The 19163-nt window shown below is 36.8% G+C and overlaps 1 protein-coding gene across 2 annotated transcripts; it reads left to right on the top strand.

Annotated features, from left to right (window-relative positions):
• Positions 1–7404: 7404 nt before the first annotated feature.
• On the top strand, positions 7405–18487 carry MTFR2 (mitochondrial fission regulator 2). 2 transcript variants are annotated; one of them, XM_081296396.1, is made up of 8 exons: positions 7405–7652; positions 8405–8506; positions 10902–11006; positions 11491–11603; positions 12872–13101; positions 14160–14511; positions 15601–15802; positions 17935–18487. In XM_081296396.1, exons 2-8 carry the CDS (start codon positions 8444–8446, stop codon positions 17968–17970), a joined length of 1101 nt encoding a protein of 366 aa, XP_081152522.1. In that variant the 5' UTR covers positions 7405–7652; positions 8405–8443; the 3' UTR covers positions 17971–18487. The 2 variants fall into 2 exon arrangements, with proteins under 2 accessions (XP_081152522.1, XP_081152523.1); XM_081296397.1 differs by lacking the exon at positions 7405–7652 and having other exon boundaries at positions 8373–8506.
• The last annotated feature ends 676 nt before the right edge of the window (positions 18488–19163 follow it).

Raw genomic sequence — 19163 nt, 5'->3', positions numbered from 1 at the left:
TTTTCTTGCTACTGTATCTTGTCCCTGACTGTGCAAGGTAGTACTTTTACCATCTTAGATCTGTTAGTGAAAGCTCTAGACCTGAAATTTTCCAAGTTGTTTGTAAGGCTGCATTTCAAATTGTTTTCCTTAAAAGTTAATTATCAATGTATAAGAAATTGTTACAATCTACAGAAATGAACTGGTTAATGTTTATATATATATATATATAGTTATGAAGATGCCTTGTAAAAAATAGTCTTATGGACTAATTAGCTCAACCTGAAACTGAGGCATCAAATTTCTGAGGAGTCTAGAGAAATTAAATACAGTGAGGGAAGAGCCATGGAGGTGTTTGATAAGGTTTGGAGTGATAAATGATGGGTTTTATTTAAAAGGGAAAAATAACGGTTCTGTTAATGACTACTGGACCATTATTCACATTTACTAGAGTATTTCTAGTCCTTACAATCTTTAAAAAATTTATAAAAGTGAACATTTGTCCTTTACATACGAATAGAAAGGTTCTGTTGAATGAATTTACAACTAAAACTAGATTCTCAGCTTTAGATATCCCTTTTTGGGTGTTGGGGGGGGGAAGGGCATATGTCTTTTTGTGTGGTTAGGATTTTGTTGCCTTCCCCAGTTAGGAGCAGTATTATATTTTTATTTTATTCATTATCCCTGACTTAGTTAACAATGTAGAAAATAGGTTTATTGGCAAAGTAGTCCAACTCTATAGGAAGAAAATTTAGAGCTTCAGTTGACCAACAGGAGCCAAGCAAAGGTAAATGAATACACAATTCTCAGTGTCAAAAATGAGAAAAAACCACTTTTAGGGCATGTAAGTATTCATGATACCAAAACTCAGGAGAACTTACTTTTTCATAGTCATCCTCAGTGATGTGTGCCAGGAATATTTTCTAGAATAAGAACAGTGTTTCACATGACTTTTTTTTTTTTTTTTTTTTTTTTAACTTCCAGCCAGGGGCCTTATTGTCAAAGTATAAACTAGGACTTAAAATCAAAACAAAAGTTGTAATCCAAATACAGTAGTGCTTCAGAATATCGAACAGTAACTGGACTGGAATCTGTTTTTTGAAGCAAATGGTATATAATAATTGTTTGCTTTTAAAAATCAAGATAAATGTCTCACTAATTCAGAATTTATAAACACATGTCTTTAAAGATTAGCATCTCACATGTTTACAATTTCCTCTCTTAGAATCTGATTGGAAAGTACAAATTTAACAAATGGTTAGCATTTCTTTAGATATGTGGTATATTAATGTGTTTTTAATAGCAGCCTTGACAAAAATCAATCCTGCATTGATAGTAAATTGAAAACTAGATCTGGATTTTGAGAACAGGTCAGAAGTAGATCAGCTATGAAGAGAGTTAATAAATACCTCTTGAATATACTGGCCAGTAATACATTTAATGTGTAACAACCACAGCTATACTTGAATACTATTATATCAGAGGACATTTGATAATAACAATTATCATTAAGGAAAAGGAGGTGGAACGGTAATTAATTTTGTTGGACTAAAAATCAAACTTAAGTCCTGTCTGGTTAAATAACACCCAGAAGCATTACTGTACATAACAGGACTTAGTAATTGTTAGTCCTGTGCAATAATAGGTCAGAAACGTGATTAGATGTAATAAAGATTTTGCCATACAGCTTAGGTACAGATAGCTTGCCTAGTATGCACAAAACCCTGAGTGTGATTTCCCAGCACCTAAAAAGAAAAAGTATTGGCTAAAGAGTTTAAAGGATAAATAGTGGGAAAATTCATTCAGACACCTCAATCCCCCAGCAATGCCAATGTAGTGCTAAATTTTTATTTAAAATTTCATCAAGGAATATGACTGCCTTAAAAAATAGACAAGAATTGTTTCCTGAGTCAGTTGTTTGAGCTTTTGGCATAAGGTGTTATAAAAGTATACTAGAAGGATAAAGTATAGGAGAAAATAGAAATAATAAACTTTTAGTGCTAGTTATCATTCAACTAATAAACTTGTCATCAAATATCACTATTCAATGTCAAGCTTAATCATTATATCAAGTTCTTATGCCATTTCACCATTAGGGCATTCTAGAATATAACTGAAAACAATACAAATTTTAGATGAGGCACTAAACGTCATTAAAATGGTTGTGGAGAGCTTTCATGGTGCAGTCATGTTTGTGAAAGTGTTGAAAGTCTTCTAGGACTTCAAATCTAATTTTACAGCTAAATATAATTTCATGGCTAAATTTAAAAACTGAAAAGGGGGTACCAAAATGTAGCATTTGCAATTGGTATCTGGAAGGAACAAGAATTATGAAGGTGTTCTTTGAAAGTTTAGCAAATATTTTTCTTTAGATGCAGATTCTAAAAGGTACCTCAGACTTAAATTCTATTTCTTCTCTTCAGTTTTCCCCTGGACACCTCCACTTTCCACTTCACTGGAAACTCTGTTCATCTTTTATATCCACCCTACTGCAAACTGATGTTATTTTCTTACCACGTAGGCATTGGGCATCCCCATAGAATTTATCTTCTGTCCTCTCCACCCTCATAATAGTTATCATTTGCTCCAACTGCCACAGTATTCTAAATATTCTAAATTCACATGTATTTTGAAATACATGTGAATCTCGTTGATGCACATATTTTCTTCTTCATATTGCCACCTCTGGAAGGTTTTTTAGTTGTATGATCTATATCACTTTTTTAAAATATGTATTTTTTTTTTTTTTAGTTGGACACAATACCTTTATTTTAGAATTTATTTTTATGTAGTGGTGAGGATTGAACCCAGTGGCTTGCATGTACTAAGTGAGTGCTCTACTGCAAGGCCACCACCCCAGCCCCATGATCAATGTAATTTTAAGCTAGAAACCCTTTCTGGTGCCTAAATCTTACATCATGATGAACCATAGGAATTCCCTCAGACCTTTTCTTTCTCCTTTCCTTTCCTGTACCCCCCCTCACCTTTTTTTTCTGCCTTCTTATTCTACTACTTACCTATCTTGCAAATTCTTTTTGCCTTGGGGTCATTGAATGCATCACATTCTTTTAGGCTAGCAAATCGTTCTGCTTACATGGCATCTTTTGCCAGAATAAAAATGTGCTGAACCAGGAGGGTTAGCTTAGTACAGAAGAGTTAGCTTAGAACAGAAAAGTTAAGATTGTTCATTGCCCAAGTAAAACTGTGTATTATGAAATATGTTTTAAGTGAAAAGATGAGAGATCCAAGAAGTTAAGGTCTGAAATACTCGTGGATCTCTTTAAGAGCAAAGAGTACAGTAGAAAAATGCTTAGGGTAAGTCCTTTATAGCAGTCAAGTACTAATAATAATGGGTTTTCCTAGAGAAGAGGAGTCAACTTCTGATCATACAGGACCAGGAAAGGCTTTTGATATCTCTTTGTCCAGTCTTGTTTGCACATATAAAATTGAAGTCAATAAATATAAATCATGTATGAAGACTTTCATAAGTTCAATTATAAGCTAATATTTGACAAGTAGTTGCCTAAAAAGTAGAACAGGCAACTGTGAATAGCAAGTTTTCAGCAGAATTATGCAGAGTGGATTGATAACTGCTTGTCAGGAATGCTGGGGTTGGAGAGCTTTTTTTCCTAGTCTGGATTACTTATTCAAGATTAAGCACTTGGAGATGGTTGCTTTGTTTAATAAAAATACCAAAAATTCCAGTAATATAAATTTAAGTTAATTCCTATTATACAACATAGAAAAGTGTAGCAATAACAGTGCTTTTAAGATTCTGAAGGCTTTATGTCAACCCTTACGGCTTACCAGGTGACAATTGGATGTAAGCTGCTAGATAATAAAAGTTATTTGGAATTTTAAAGAGACTTTAAATTTGTGCTTCTTGGACCATGACAATATTGAAAAGTAATTGGGTTGATTATCACTTAAGAGTGATAAAGATTAAATGTATACATTAGAAACAGTGATATGTACATATAACATTAGGAATGGTCTGGAGGACCCAAAAGCAAAATGAAATTGGAAGGAGATCCTGTTTTCTGTTTTAGGTTTTGGTTAGCTTTCACTAGATAGAGTCAAGGCAGTACTACTTGTGAACATACAAATGTATCAGAAAGCAGAGTACAGAATTGATAAGTCATGAATCTTATAAAAATAATGGAACTGGAAAAATCTTGAGAGGATTAGCTACAGCACAGAATTCTTGTTCAAAAATAGAATGAGTAGTTAAAGACTATGAAGGCCTTTGAATCCAAACACTAAGTATAACCTATACTTTTATATAAATCAATAAAGGATTCAAAGAAAAGTCTTTAGAATTTAAATATATAACTTAGATTTTGTAAGTTTAATACATCAAGAAGAATTTCTAGATATGTAGTAGTTTAATAGGTAATATGTCTGATTTCCATTACTTCGTTTTGGCATCAGTGTAAAAGGATTTTTTCAGGATAAATTGAGTTATTTTAGTATCAAGGAGAATCTTGGTTTTGACTACTCTCAAAATTTAAAAAGTTGGAATAAATGAAGAGAGCCTATCTTGAGGTGTGTAATCTTTTAAATAGCAATAGTAGACTACATCACTACTATCTTTGGGCCTCAGTGTAGGCAGGGCAGAAGGGAAAAGGCATATGTGTTTTTCTTTTTGAAATGTAAAACTTACACAAAAGCTCTCTGGTCATGTGTGCCCCAATTTGGTTCATCCTTTTATGAGACTTGTGGCTAAAGTTGGAGAGACTACTACAGACTTTGGTAGAATATTATATTCCTGTCCTATTAAGGTAATTACAGCATAGTAATTCTGGTTTACCTTACTACCCCAAATTTAGGCTTGGATTACATGGGCTTTCCACATAGCAATTGGCAAGATTTGAGTATGCATCCATCCATTCCTTCTCTCTTCCTTGTTCTTTGACTGGGTTCTTACCAAGTTGCCCAGTCTAGTCTCAAACTTGGAATCCTCTTGCCTGAGTAGCTGAGATTACAGATGTTTTTATACTGCATTTTGCTGAGTATACATTTCTAAGTTTTTTGTCCAAATTAGTCCTTAACCTTTCCATTAATTCATTGAAAAACTATGGATGAATAAAACATTTCTGGTCTTGGGGATTCAGTATAACATAATGATTTGTTTACAAGAAGATGTAATCAGTGTTTATGGAAAAACTGTTGGTAGCATGAAAACAAAACCAGTATTTGCAGTAAAGTTAGGTGATGAGATATTTCCATGAATCTCCACACAACAGCAGTTGGAGACAGATCAAAAATCTGTCTGGTGTTGGTATCTGTCAAAGTATGGGGAAGAATTAGGGTAGTATTTGACAGACATGAGAACACCAGAATCCCAAGTTAGCCAACAGCCATTTACTGAGAAGCAGCTGAAATTTGGGATTTAATCCTTTTAGTGAATGCAAGGCACCCATCCATAGTAAGGGCTTAGTAAGGCCAGGAAACTCTCAAAACTGACGGGCCAGGTTTTTTAGGGACTGGACTCCATGCTGCAGAGAAAATACTTAAAATGCTATCGATTTATCAGGATAAAGAAAATAGAGGATCAAGCTGGGTAGGTGAACAAAGCCAGGAAAATGTCAACAAACTATTTGAATATGACTCAAAAAAGAAAAAAAAAATAGAAAAGATAGCTCTCTGAAGTTTTTCTGTACCAGGCCTCATTCTAAAAGTTCAGGAAAACAATGTAAAGATCATAAATAAGGGGCTGGAGATGTAGCTCTATTGCATCACAAGACCCTGGGTTCAATTTCCAGCAACACACAAACACAAAATGATAATCAATAAAAAATAAAAAAGCTGACTCTCAAAAGGTTGTCAAGATGTAATATGAATGTATTAGTAAACCTAAAATGGACTGAGTATCTCTGAAGAATTGGGAACATTTATGTATGCATTTGACTTGGGTGTTACTAAATCAGTCCTGGAACGTTGAACTGTTAGTGAAGCTAGCAGAATAAATGATTTCGTTTTCATGTTCTCCGGAATATTTTCATTCTTGCCCTATTTCATGCCCTCTTGGATAAGGGACTGGAAAAGGAGGAGGTTTTAATAGTCATGATTTACTTATGAGGGCACAAAGAGGACAAGGAAGGAACTTGAGAGAATTGGGGTCTGCTCATTTCATCTAGGGTTTCTGATCCATTTTCCTTTCACATTGTCTTGTCACCCTCCTTACCCACCCCCTTCTTACGATTGAACCCAGGGGTACTTCAACATAATATCTGCTACCCCTTTTTTAAAATTTATTTTTTGTGACAGAGTCTTGCTGAGTTGCCAAGGCTGGCCTCAATTTGTCACCCTCCTGCCTCAGCCTTCGGAGTCGCTGGGATTATAGGCCTGCGCCACTGCACCCCATCTTGTCCCGACTTTCATCCTTTTCCAGACTACTGGGCATGTGCCTTCCTTAGTTCTGCCATTTGCTAGCCTGAAGTCATTGTCTTCTCATTCCATATCTATTTAAATCAACACATGGATTGAATGCCCACTATGTACTAGACACCTTATTTTATATATGGTGCCCGGAGAAAGTCTCTGATTTGTACACTAGAATGTAAACTCCAGGAGGGTAAAGACCTGCCCGGCTCAGTAGATTAGAATAGTGCCTGGCACTTACTGTACATCCACTACTGAGTGAATAAATGACGTCGATCAGGAAAGTTACCCTATTTTTTTTGTTCTGTAGATCAGCAAGCAGCAGGTGTAGTTATCTAAAATTGTCACTTCCCTCCAACACAACTTCTGCCGAAACACGAGGACAGTCATTGTGCCTTATGAAGATCCACTGGCTAGACCAGGAGAGGGACCGCCCAAGTGAGACGAGACAGGTCCCTGCCCTCTTTCAAGGTCACCTTGATAGTCTGGAATAAGGAGTCTTTCGTGAACCAAGGAATCTTAAATACCACAAAGCTGCCAACACTGAGAACAGTGCTTAGATCACACTGTCTCAACAGATATTGGTTGGCTGAACGACCAATAAATAAGCCGCGACTTTCTGTGGCAGGCGGACTCGGGTGTAGAGGGTGACATATTCCCAGCGAAGAACTGGGCGAGGCACAAAGTCCGGATGGCGGGTCCTTCTCAGTGGCTGGTCGTAGCCGGGTAGCACTGGCTCAACCACACAATATTTGAGATCACGGGGGAAACAGAAAAGAACGTGCATTCTGCGCATGCGTCACTCTCCGGGCGCGACCTGCCCGCCCGCCGGCTTTCTATTGGTGGCCTGAATGAATTGTCGCAAGCTTGACGTCATGTACCTGCCAATCAGAAGCAAGCGATCTTCATCCTTGTCCAATGGGATCGGGGATAGGTCACGGCCCGCTGTATTTGATTTTCGTTCACTGACGCGGAAGTGGCGAGCCAGACCTAAGTAGGCGCCACTGGCTTCCTGGGCGCTAGAGGTCTGGGTACGCCTCCTGCGGAGTTGTCCCGGCTGATCGCGGAGGTCCGGGACCGACCCCGGTCGGCTCAGGCCCTTGGCTCGTAGCCTCTTTCTGCCTGGCGTCTGCAACTGGTGGTGCGAGGGCCACGCGGGATCCGGGTCTGGGCGCTTCTGGTCCAGGGCCGGCGCGTTCTGGAATTCCTTGCTTGAAGATTCGGAAACCATCTTCCTTAACGCCCTCCGCTTGGTATTTTCGTCGTCAGAAGCTCAGTTTCAGAGGAAGGTGAGCAAGGCTACCTTCCTGGGTTGGAAGAGTCCCTGAGGCAGTGACACTAACGGGCCCTGGTCACACACAGCCTGTTACTTAGGAGTGAAGGGATTAAGCGGCGTCACCTACCGCGCGTTCATTCTCCTAATATTTAAAATGAGCTCAGAGGGGTGGGATACTCAGCTAAATTTGTGAGAAGAGATACCAGTCTTCTATTATTATTATTATTATTATTATTATTATTATTATTATTATTATTATTAGAGGTCCCTGCCCTCTTTCAAGGTCACCTAAACTCATCCCTCTTCTGAGCCACTGCAGAGAGCATTAAGGATGGACTGAGCTTCCCTATCGCAAACTGACTTAAAACCTTTCCCTGCTACGTCTCTTTTATATAATCAGGCATCTTATAAAATTTGAGTGTAACTTAGAATTCTGATTAAATAAAAGTCTTGTTTATACTTCCCCCACCTCCAACAATATTTCTTTCTCTCCTTGATGCTGGCCAGAACTTGGGAGGCTGAAGCAGGAAGATCACAAGTTTGAGACCAGCATGGGCAACTTAGCAGACCCTGTCTCAAAACAGCAAAAATTAAAAAAACCAAAAAGGCTGGGAATGTAGCTCAGTAGTAGAGCCCCTGGATTCAGTCCCCAGCATTGCAAGAAATTAGTTGGTAGTGTAATGAAAGGTCCCTTCTAAGCTATTTAATGTAGTTTATGTGGCAATTATTTGTCAAGAGTAATACTTTCTACAATTTTTCCCAAAGGTACCAGGAAACTGATAATGTTTCCTTGAATTTTCTTCAATGTCTCTCATACTGAATATCTTAAGAGAGATGCTGTCATATTTTGGTGTTCCCATAGACCAGGTAATGTCTTAATACATTTGAATGATTCTGCTTTGTTATTCTGTCTTATTTTTAAAATAATTTGTATGTAAACATTTAAGGCAAAATTGTTATTTCTCTTTAGGTGGAACACAGGTGAGTTAGTACAGTATCGTTTTGATAGTTTGAATTAGAAAAGGGTGGATAAGATTATTGAGAACCTTTTTACTTCCTGGGTCAAATGTCAAAAGAAGATGAAGGCACAATAAAGACATGACCTTTACAGAATTATATTTATTGCATAGATAAAGTAATTTGTGAGCAGTTTGATGTTTGGGTGTACAATGGCAAAATTGAAGCTCAGCAATTCAGAATAAATCTGTGGGTGAGAGGATGACTTTGGCTTGGAAATTATAAGCAAGTCCAATTTTGTCTACTTGTTGAACATCAACATTGAAAAGTGTTCTTGGTTCTGCAGATCATTTAGAGGCAATACATGGTTCTTGTATTCATGTTTAAAATATGGGCAATAAGAAACAAATATAACTATAATATGAGATTGACTATAAGAAGACCACATAGCATAGTGGCATACAAAATGGGCACATCATTGCTATTTGGTGGAGTGAATTAGAAGAGTAGTAAGGATAATGCTAAGATTTTAAACAAAAGTAAAATGAAGAATGATGGCGCCATTATTATAAGTAGACAACTTAGTAGGAGGATATGAGAAAGTGGTTTGAGATAAGGTGAGCTAGAGGTGTTGTTGGAATATATAAACAGAAATATCCCATAGACAATTGTTTAGTTGGTTCTAGAAGCTAGGAAAAAAGAGAGATTTGGATTTGGGAGTTAGCTGCATTGTTTTGATATCTGAAGCCATGGATTTTGATGATATAATGGAAGATGTCATTAGATGTTTTGAAACATTGAAATCTCAATGACAGACTGAAGACAGGGAGGATTGGATAGCAGTTGAAGATTTACTTATCATTATTGGGTTATTGGTGCCTTAAGAATTTTTTGTAGGAGGAGATAGGATTTAATTGGGTGGAGTAGTTTGAAGAATATGAAGAAGTGTCTTCAACAGCCTTCTTTTGAATAGTTTGCTTGTGAGAAGAAATTGAGAGATTTCATCAATTTGAAGGGGCAGCAGGATTAGAATTTACTTTTCTTTTCAAAGTTAGAGGCAATTTTAGCATATTTGCACTAAGTACAAATGAGAGAGGGTGATTGAACAATGTCTTGGAGAAGGTAATTGGACAGGGAATCTGAATATATAAGCCTCAGGAAGAAGAGAAACAGTCTGAACTTAAGGAATAGAATAAAAGCAAGAGATGGTGGAGAGAGATTTTGAATGGAGAGTGTTAATGTAAAATAACAATCCTGCTTTAAAGGAAATAAGAAAAAAGTTTATTTTGAGCCAAATGTGAGTATCTATAGCCTGGGAACATGAATTCAGATTACCTGAAATGATGTTACACCATGGAAGAGGTTGCATGAGCTTTTATAGTTACAGAACAAAAGAAAGCTGTAAGTCAACACTTAGGTGGGCTACTCCAAGATGGGCAGATCTCTTCCATGGGATTTAGATGTTATCACATTCTCAGCTTTAGGGTTGATGGAGGCTAGAGCTGTGCCAAGCTTAGTGATACATTCTCAGAGTTTTATCTAGAAGTTAGGGTATTAGGTCAGATACAGAGGTTGACAGGAAATGGCTATTAAAAGGGACTAAAGATAGCCCAAGATATCATGCCTCATTCCCTGTCTCCACAATAAAGGTTAGTCTGCAGAATCTTTAATATGGATGCAGCTTGTATAACTTCACAAGGGAAATCAAGTTGAGATATCATGTTGAAATTTGGCTTACTCAGAGCAGAGGCAAGGTCATATGCAAGGAACAGAAGTGGTCATACAGGGGATTTCAGAGATTTGAGGTAACTTTGGGTGACATAGTACAACATGTCAAAAAGTTTATATGTGCTTACTTTCATCTTTTTTTTTTTTTTTTTAAATCGGTACTGGTGGTTGTAGCTAGGGTCTTATGCATGCTAGGCAAATGCTCTATGACTGAGGTTCGTCCCTAGCCTTTTTAAAAATTTTTCAATTTTATAACATGGTTTTGCTAATTGTTGAGGCTGGTCTTGAACTTGTGATCCTCCTGCTCAGCCTCCCAAGTAGCTGGAGTTGCAGGTGTGTGCCACCACACCCAGCTCATTCTCCTCACCTTGCCCTACTGACAAATATTAGTAAAGTTTAATTCTTTGAAGAAGACACGTACCCCCATGCTGGGGATCAAACTCAAGGCCTTGTGCTTGCTTGGCAAGCTCTCTACCACTAAAATAACACACCTGGCCTCATGAAGAAGATACTTTGATATTTAGATATGTACATTTTAATTAGTGTACATTTTAGGTAATAATTCATGTTTAAATAGGTTTTGCTGACTTGGGAAAATAAAGACTATGGATCAACTCGGAGTATTGTTCGTATTATTGGGAAAATACTTCCTTTAGAACCTTGTAGAAGACCTGCTTTTGAGGTAAGTCAGTTACCATGAGTTAAGTCCAGTGTATAAAATAATTGTAGGTACTTCTAAGTATTTAGGGTAGAACAACAAAAGGAAATGTTTTCTGTAAGCCAGGAACCTTTAATTTACCTCTGGATGTAAGTCATTTTGCATTTACTTTTGTGGTTACTGTTTCTTTTAAGTAATTAGATTAAAAAAAAAAAGAAGAAGAAGAAAGAAAACTGGCAGTTGCAAGAAAGACTCCAGAGCTTATTTTATTTTACATTGTATGATAGATAAGAGTGACTAGGGGAGAGAATACAGTTGCATGCTTAGGCTACAGAATAGCATTGACCCCGGTATTTTTTTCTTGCTAACAGGTGCATGTGCTTCTACTGAAGAACTTTGTTCCTTTTCTCTCTTTGGGGTTGTTAATTTATTTAATGCCATGGGATATGGGACATGTCCCTTCTCTGACTCCCTGCAAAGCTCTGACTTTTTTATTTTTTTGCTTTAGTTGATCCCGCACTTGAACTCTGTAGAATCTGATAATTGTGGATCTATGGTTCCATCTTTTGCTGATGTTTTGTGTGTGGCAAATGATGAAGAAGCCAGTTATCTCAGATTTCGGTAATTTATATGCTTATTTTGGAAGTATGACATAATCTATAACCTGAATTCTTGCATGTGTTAAAAGTTTGCTCAAGTTGATTGAACTTTTTTGTTCTGTCTGGCTCTGTCCTGTGCTGTGTTTTACTAATCCCTCCTTATGTGGGTGGTTTCTCTCTCTCTCTTTTTTTTTAATAGTTTTTCTTTTTTTATAGTTTTTATTTTTCTCTTAGGGAGAACTAACTTATGTATTAGTATATTCAGATACAGGCTATAAGTATAATGAGTGTCAGTTACTAAAAGATTCTGGCTGAATTTATTATGTGTCAAACTGGCTTGTTAATTTTCAAAAAGTTTGAAGACCAGGGCTTGAATCCAGGGACGCTTTACCACTAAACCACATCCCCAGTATAATCTTGAATTTGCTGTGCTTCAAATACTATGCCAAGTCCACAAGAATGAAGTGATGTATAGGTGTTGTATTAGGTATTTTAAGTAATCTAGAGAAGATTTAAAGTATGCGGGAGGATATACATAGGTTAAGTGCAAATATTGTACTTCTTTATATAAGGTACTTGAGCATTCTTGATTTTAATATCTACATGTGTCCTGGAACCAGTTACCCACACACACTGAGAGAGGACTGTATTTTAAAATTGAATGTTAGGGAGAACTAACTTATGAATTAGAATATTCAGATACAGGCTATAAGTACAATGAGTGTCAGTTATTAAAAGATTCTGGCTGAATTTATTATGTGTCAAACTGGCTTGTCAATTTTCAAAAAGTTTGAAGACCATAAACTAGTTCCCTTACCTCTAACATAATCCTGAATGGAAGGCCCTTCAGCTCCTCTGCAGAATTTCTAGGAAAATTAACTTACACTGTGTTTAAAGTTAATAGGTTAAGCAATTACAAGATAATTATTTTTATTATACAATCTAAAAGAAAGGTTAACTTTCATTCCCAGTTACATGTTGGCCATCTATTAGAGGCTGTATTCTGTTTTTCATATTGAGAATACAATACTTACAAAGATGTTGTGCTTGTCCTTAGTGAGTCTAGAGACAATCACAGGGGAAAGAGTTGCTCTGATTTTGTGGTGTTGTCTTTTCTTTTCAGTGCTGGGGATCAAACCCAGGGCCTTTGTGCATCCTAGGCAAGGGCTCTAACACAGAGCTATATCCCCAGCCCTGCTTTATTGTCTTGCTTTCATGAGAGATTTTATTTTCTTTAGATTGAAAATCTCCCTTCCATCCTTTGCTTTTTCCTTCTACCCACAAAAATAGTACATGGAAAAATGAAGAAAAGGAAAAAAATGAATTTTCCCATCCTTTACAACCAATTTTGGATCCACTGTTATCAGCTCAAAGACAGAACAAACCAGTGAAAAATGATCTGCCTGTAAATGAAGCTACAATTAAAAAAATAGCTGCCCTTGAAGATGAGCTTACTTTTCTTCGCTCTCAGATTGCAGCAATTGTGGAAATGCAGGAACTAAGAAATAGAAAAAAATCTGGTGAGTAATATGTTGGACTTTTGTTTCAGCTAGATGATAATTATTGGTATTGAATTAGTACAATTCTTAACAAGAACTGTGAACAGTATTAAATGTATGATAACAAAATTTGAGTGTATAGATTTATTATATCTGATGTTTATTCAGAATAAATCACAAGATACAAAATGGAGGGAGTGACTTTGGTGTAAAGATCTAGCTATTGCTACTGAAGATTGCATTTTTTTTAATTAAAAAATTCTTCCCTTTTAAGAAGCTTTCCTAGCTTTCAGAACATTGGAAATTAAAAGAAAGAATCCATTGGTTTGAAAGAGGCAAACAGGCTTGTGGCCTCATTATAGTTTTTACTTAATGTTACTACACTTCCACCAAGTTCAGGTGAACAATATTTTTCAGATGATACTTTTCTAAATTTTTAGAGATATAACTTGCTTTAAACACAAAATTTAAAGCAACATAGGCACTAAGAACTTTCCACAACAGATTTGGTCATAAAGGGCTATATGTAAATAAAGCTGCTAAAAAATTGTATAATGTATATGCATATATAGTATATAAGCATAATTTATACAGTATCAAGATATGTATAGCATGTGTTTATAATAATTTATACATAAATAAAGCACATAGTATATAATAGTTATATAAACTCATAAAATAAATAAATACACAACTTTTTTGTCAAGTAATTCGTGTTTACTCACAGTTCTTTAGAAGCAAATCTGTTGTGAAAAAGTTAAATAATCTGTACCTAAAAAATAATGTTTATTTCTCAAATGTCAGAATGAAGTTCAAATTGTGTATGAATTATGGAAAAACACTTTCTCTTGAAAATACATTCTTTAGGGCCTGCCTACATGGAGAATTTCTAGTTAAATTACAAGTGAATTCACTTGAATTGGCTTGACTTTATAGAAGCTACTAAACAGACGGGATTAATTCTTCTAGGCTATCATATCACTGTTTTAGCATCATTACAGAATTGTTTGGTTTTGGTTCTCATTACTCTTATATGTTAGAATTTTGAATGTTTTTTCAACAGACTACTTTGCTTTTAGGCTCCTTTGACTTGAATGATGAGCCCCCTGGTGTGGGAAGCATGCCATCACGGGCAACCGCTGAACTGAGTGTAGAACCTGATCAGTTTCCAAGTGCAATGCTTTCTCCTCCTTCACCACCACCGCTTCCTCCTCATTTTTCTTCTCCTCAGCTTTCAAGTTTTCCTCCCATACAACCAGGATCTACTAATATTTGTGACTCAGATAATCCAATAGCTGAAATGAAAAAGCAGCACCCTGGTGCTAAGACCAATTATAGTCATCATTCAAAAAGCCAGAGAAATAAAGAAGTTCCAAACATGTTGGATGTTCTAAAGGATATGAATAAGGTCAAGCTCCGTGCTATTGAACGGTATGTTGTCATAATTTGGGAAAAGAGCTAGACTTTTGTCAATGATGTTTTTTTTTGTTGTTGTTGTTGTTGTTTGTTTGTTTGTTTTTTAAAGAGAGAGTAAAGTGAGAGAGAGAGAGAATTTTTTTAAAACAATATTTATTCTTTAGTTTTTGGTAGATACAACATCTTTGTATGTGGTGCCAAGGATCGAACCCGGGCCGCACGCATGCCAGGCGAGCGCGCTACCGCTTGAGCCACATCCCCAGCCCCTGTCAATGATGTTTTTTAAAAAATTGTTTATGAAAGTTGACAGATGTCTTTCTTCTTATTCCTCATCACCCTGAATGCTCCTCCCAGAGATACTCATTTTTAATTCTTTTTTAAAAAATATTTATTTAGTTATAGATAAACACACAGTATCTTTACTGATTTTTATGTGATGCTGAGGATTGAACCCAGTGCCTCACACATGCAAGGCAAGCACTTTACCACTGAGCTACAGCCTCAGCCCCTTTAATTCTTTTTTGACTATTTCTTCTTTCTTTTTTCCTTTCTCCTTCCCTTCCCCTGTTCTCCCCTCTCCTGACCTCTCCTCCCCTCCCTTTCCTTCCCTTCTCATCCCACCCTTCCTATCCCTACCCGTCTCTTTCCTTCTCCTCTTATCCGCTATTGTGTTTTCCAGTTAACCAAGTCATTTATTTATGGTTTCAGTTACCCATGGTAATTGTGGTCTGAAAATATTAAATGGAAAATTGCAGAAATAATAAAGTTTAAGTTGTGTGCTAATCTAAGTAGCATGAAGAAACAGTAGGCATTCAGGGAAGATCATATATGAATGATCAGACAGATGAACAGTCAGCCTAATGGTTTTCTTCTTATGAACTCTGGTCCTTTTAAAAGGTCTTAAATATTTATTTAAATTTTCCTACTTATCGGTAAATTAGAAAATTAAAAATAAAGGTTTTCAGCACAGTGATATTTCAGGAATCCCAGTTTATAGCAAGTTGTGGTAGAACCCTAGCCCACATGGTTTCTTGTTTTTCTTGTTCACTATGCCCTCCAAATTCCAAATATTAAAGTTTTAATTTACTCCATTTTTAAAAACAGGTCACCTGGTGGTAGACCCATTCATAAGAGGAAAAGACGAAGTTCACATTGGGATCCCGTGTCCTTAATATCACATGCACTTAAGCAGAAATTTGCATCCCAAGAAGATGACTCCTTTGACAAAGAAAATAGATCTTGGGATTCTTCTCCATTTAATAGATCTTGGGAATCTTCTCCATTTTCTAGTCCAGAAGCTTCAAAGGTGAGCTATAACAGTATACAATTTTAATGTCTTAAGTTTTTCTCAAGTATGCTGTTCGTGATGTAGCTTCATATTTAAGTTCTCTTGAAGTAATTATGCAGGATGGACTATAAATTGTTGGCATTGCTTATTGTTCTTTAGCTTACAAAATAAAACAATTGGTTTGGAAAAGATATGTGCCTAAGTTTATAATTGATTATCCTACATAGGGCTAACTTAATGTTACAGTCTGCAGCATGAAGTGGGGGTCTGAAGCTGAGAGGACCAGGGAAGAACCATGCAGTATATTTAACCTTACCATATCAAATGGCACCACTCTAATATTTTATGCAGTCATATATAAAGACTGGATTATTTAGTTGCATGGAATGTTATCTCTACTTTTAACAAAGCAAATGGGATTACAGTTATCTTTAATGACAACACTTACTGGATGCTGAAAAAGTCACATGCTTTTTGGGTGGTGTTCACATCACAGAATTTAGTTGAGGTAGTACATAGAAGAAGCCTTAGAAATGAGAGGAGCGTGGAAGAGGCACAGTGTTTGAAGTCAGATATCACTGCTGAGTGACCTGCAGCAGCAGAGAGTGGGAAACTGCAGTGCACACGGGGCACTCATCATAACGGCCCTCCTCACAGTCCACAGTGTGCAGGCTTTCAGGTCCACTGTGTGTCCAGTTGTCATATGCTGAGCACATTGACTCAGAAAATGGTGTTCTTTTTCAGTTCATGCTGCAGACTGTAAGACTATTTAAGAAGAAAAGTATATAGTTTACTAAAATGCAAATGTGTCAAATACTAAACATTTATATAGCAATTTATAATTTGCAAGATAAAGGCCATTTATAGGTTTTGCATTCATGGATTCAACCAGCCATGTAGAAAAACTTTGAAAACAATAACAAAAACCCTATATCAATAGAAGCCTATAGAAGTTTTTCTTGTCATTATTTCTTTAACAATATAGGACAACTACTATTTACAGAGTGTTTATACTGTATTGGCATTACAAGTAATCTAGGGATGATTTAATTTATACAGGTTATGTTTAGGTTATGTAAGATATGTCATTTTATATGAGGGACCTGTGCATCTGGATTTTGGTATTCCTGGGGGTCCTGGAACAAATCCTCTATGGATACTGAGGGAGAGCTATTTTTTTTTTTTTTAACTCTTGTTTGATCCTTATAGGAATACTCTAAAAGAAAAAAAATAATGTAAATATTGCTTGTTTTACATATGAGGAAAATGAACTTTCACTACCCATAATCTTACATCTAAGGAGAACAGATTAGAGCTTAGTATATTAAAATTCTAGATGTTTGAAAAGTCTCAGTTATCTAAGAAATTAATTTAAATGGGACACACTGGCAGTGTGTTCCCAGTGGCAGTGTTCAGTAAAGTATTACTGGGTTTTCATATACTGTTTGCTGTTTGTTCAGTGTCCCTTAGTATTTTCTTTCCAACCAACTCTGAGCCTTTTAGTAGAAGAATCAAAAACATCCTTTTGTATATTTTATAACACCTAGTTTCAGGCTCAAGAAAGGGACTTAAATTTTAGTTGACTGGGATCTCATTCTGCTATGGTTTGAATATGTCAGTGTCCCCCAAAGGTTCATGTATTAAAGCATGGTCTATAGGGTGGTCCTCTTGGGAGGTGCTGTGAGCCTACTGGGAAGTCCTCGGGTCACTGGGGGCCTGCCTTTAAAGGGAATTGTGGGACTCTGGCCCTTTTATGTCTTTTTCTTCTTCCCAGCTCATGAGGTGAACAGTTTGGCTCCACTATACACTCCTGTATGATGTGCTGCCCTTGCAGAGGCCCAAACCAATGGGGCTTTTTGATCTTGGACTGGGACCTCCAGAACCATGAGCCAAGAGAAACCATTTATCTTTATAAGTTAATTGCCTTAGATATTTCATTATAGTATCACAAAGCTAACACATTCTTCATGGTTGAGAGTGTCTTTGCACACTTCTGTGTCTTAAGCACTGAGAATAGTGCCTGATGTGGCCTACCCTCAAATCGCTATTTACCATGGAGTGAATTAAACATTGGGGTCATCTGGTGTTTTTCTTGCCATTCTTTTTCTACATTTGAATAATTTTTGTGTTGAACATTTGTTTTATTTCAGTTTGAACAACACATTTCACAGACAGAAGGACAGTGATCTGAGAGAAGAGCTGATAATGCACAAAAGCTGTTGGACAAAGTATTGGGCACAAAAAGTCTGTCTTCACTTGGAAGGAAAGATGCAGAAATATGGCGGCATGTCTTTCGCTGCCTTTCATAGGATCAGCTCCTCTGCCCAGTAATGTTGAATGAAGCCTGTATCCCGGGACATGTTAGGGCCCTGGTCTGAAGAAGAATACCTGTCTCCGGTTTTGGAAGATTCTGCAGTTAACTGACTACTGAAGAGAGTTAGGTGTATGGATTTTTTCCCCATGTATGTCAGCATTATTGAAAGCTGACTCTACGTTCCAACAGTTGTCCTCAGCAATTCTGACTTCCCAGTTTAAAAGCCTTTGAATCTTTTAAAAATTGGTAGTGATCTGGCTTACATGGCTTCCAGTAACTTGGAGATTTTCAAAGAAGATAAAATTATAATTTATTAAGAAACTCTTAGTTTTAATCATAGGGTTAAGCTTTTTGAAACTTCTTCCTGAGATAATAAATAATAAATTAGTCTTGCCTGCACTTGTGATGTAAACATGTATGCCTGACATCTGTTTCTTTCATTCAGTATTACATTTATACATTGTTCTTTTGCAAATAGATTGTACAATAAATGTGTCTTTTGAACATGATTGTGTTTTGTAGCAATTCAAATGAATGCTTTCTCACTACTCACAATGTGTCAGAGGGAGTTCTGTAGGTAGTTTCTTGGGAAATAAAAAGGAAACACATTTGACATAAGATCTTGTCCCTCTTCACCCACATGCTGATGTGATATGGAAACCTATCAGCCTGTGCAACAGCCAGGGCGTTAGAAACCATCTCAGTGGACTCGGCACCCAGCCATTTTGCCAGGCTCTCCACTTTCTGAAAAGTTTAGGCTGCCGTTTTCTTGCTGTGGCAGAGGGTTGGTTGCCTGGTCCCATTTCCATTTCCAACTCCATTCTCCTGGTACCTGCCATTTGGTTGTGGTCATGCTGTTATAATCTTATGTCCGTGGGGAAGAGGCTTTGGGTCACTGAGGTGTAAACCCTGACGTTCTGAGTTGTCACACTAGCAAGACTAACCAGACTTGTTAGAAAGATTATCTTAGAAACCTGCCTCGTGGGTCTTCTGCTACTTGTGGCCAAAGCACTTGTAACGTAAACAGCAATGTGGTAGGGTATGAGATCTGCTAGCTGTTCCTAA

The sequence above is a fragment of the Spermophilus citellus genome, assembly GCF_964194105.1.
Source record: "Spermophilus citellus genome assembly, chromosome: 5".
Classification (NCBI taxonomy): domain Eukaryota; kingdom Metazoa; phylum Chordata; class Mammalia; order Rodentia; family Sciuridae; genus Spermophilus; species Spermophilus citellus.
The sequence above is the reverse complement of the archived record's forward strand: the minus strand, read 5'-3'. Positions and strand labels throughout refer to the sequence as shown.